Below are 2,075 nucleotides of genomic sequence, written 5' to 3'. Positions count from 1 at the left end.
AATAATAATAATAATAATAATAATAATAATAATAATAATAATAATAATAATGTGACACTTTTATACAAAAAAATTGCTTCAAAGAGGGGCCTATGCTTTATAAGAAATCTCTGCACCAAACTAAAAAAAATGTCAAAATTTGTTATTACATTTAACAAGCATAAAAATGTTATCATCACTACACAGCATTTCTGACATCAGTCTGAATATTAACACTCACTGCCCCTTGTTAATAGAGTTAGAAACAAGTCCCAGCCCCAGATTTATAGTATTATGCATGAAAATGGTACTTACTGCTGCTTTATAAATATCATCCATGTTTAATTATTGTTGGTCAGGGAGACTCTGAAGCTGAGCTTAGATGACAAACTGTACAGACAAATCCCCAACCTCTGCCAGCTTTTTCTCCCTGGAATCTCTGCTTATATAGCAGGCTGTCAGCCCTAAATGTGTCCATCAGGAGGGCTGATCACCTCTCAGCACAGCTTACAGACACCCACAAAAGGCCATGCTATCCATTCCAAGCATGACTCTTCACCCTGTCTTAAGGGGAGGTATGCAAAGTTTGTTACGGCTGACATTTCTAAAGCCAGATCCTGATTCCACTGATAGCTTTGTTTTGTTTTTACTTCAGTGGACACAGAACTGAAGGAAAAACTGATCCTTACTACATTTATGCTTATTTCAGGAATCAGATGGCACATGGGTAAAATGTTGGATCTTATGGTCCACATCTGCTGTCTGTGGGCTTGAGTTCTGCTTTTCCCATCATCCATTCACATGACCGAGGGGAATGATAGCAAACCCAGTGCATGTGGTGTAGTATGCACAGCTGATTTTTGACCAGCAGAAATGTCAAAATGTCCTGCTGTAGAACCATCCATTTTAAAGGAACACTTCCCAAGATTTCCCATGATTACAAGGACAGGAACCTGGGCCTACCCTTGGAGCCATGCACAAGGTAACCAGATGTCATAATTATGAAGGACTATAAGGCACCGCAAAATGTAGGACATTCAAGAAAAATGTACATGACCAAATAAAAGCTAAAAACACTCATATAAATGTAAATTTACGTGTCATGCTCAAGATGGACAACATTTTGAAAATCCTCCTGGACAAAAGGTCATGGAAAAGTAAGACATCTGGTCACCTTGTCCATGCACACTGGAGATTATCACATGGGGGTAAATGATGGAACACTCTTGTCCTTACCGCATCCTTATGACGTGATGGTGCGAAAATTTTCAGACGACATCTGTCATTATCCTGTCCTGCAGTCATCTTTATTGCATGATCTCAATGACATCTTTCCATCTTTCTCCAGTCACTGAAGTGGTATGGCCCCGTCACTTAGTATTAACGGAACCTCCAGTTAATACAATGACGGGTGCCACTGACGGGAGAAAGATAGGTTGCAATAAGGACGACTTCAGGACAGGATAAGGATGGGATCCATCCCTTCTTACCCTGTGTGATAATCTCCACTGAAGCAGCAGAAGCAGATTTATGGCACAATCCCCCAGGCAATAGAATTACCTCAGGCTGCTTTTAGAGGGTTATTTGTTGAACTCAGCATCTCACTGAGAGAGCTGATTGCTCAGGGAGACAAGTGAAAGCGTGGAAATGCTTCCAAACATTCATTTTGAAATTGTGTCTTCATATGGAAGGCTGTAACTTCTCATTATCTAAATGTCTGAACTTATTCTTACCATGTCTACTCATCTTTCCTCCAAAACCTACTTTACAATATACATTTTCTTTCAGGGCCAATAATGTTCCCATTCATCCTGTGAAGGAAGCATGTAGCCTCGGCTTTATTTTTCATTCTTCTTTGTCCTTCGCACCTCAGAGTCAGGCTGTAGCCAGGACATGCTGATTTTTTATTTATAATATTGCTAAAATTAGACCTTTTCTATCGGTTTCTTCTGCTAAGACCTTAGTTCATGCCCTAGTTATCTCCCACCTAGACCACTGCAATCTTCTTTTGACAGGGCTCCCATTGTCCCATCTTAGTCCTCTGATTTTCATTCAACATTCTGCTACTAAGATGATATTTTTAGTTCGTCTCTTTG

At 39.8% G+C, this 2,075-nt stretch overlaps 1 protein-coding gene across 1 annotated transcript in view; it reads right to left on the bottom strand.

The window, feature by feature from the left end:
* Window positions 1-441, bottom strand: part of TNNC1 (troponin C1, slow skeletal and cardiac type) — a 19,340-nt gene extending 18,899 nt beyond the window's left edge. The window contains exon 1 of the mRNA XM_042455870.1: window positions 295-441. Within this exon, the coding sequence (XP_042311804.1) occupies window positions 295-318 (24 nt within the window). The 5' untranslated portion in view covers window positions 319-441. The remainder of the gene's footprint in view (window positions 1-294) is intronic.
* Window positions 442-2,075: the final 1,634 nt, after the last annotated feature.

The sequence above is a fragment of the Sceloporus undulatus genome, chromosome 2 (assembly GCF_019175285.1).
Source record: "Sceloporus undulatus isolate JIND9_A2432 ecotype Alabama chromosome 2, SceUnd_v1.1, whole genome shotgun sequence".
NCBI lineage: Eukaryota > Metazoa > Chordata > Lepidosauria > Squamata > Phrynosomatidae > Sceloporus > Sceloporus undulatus.
This window is presented reverse-complemented; position numbering and strand designations above follow the sequence as displayed.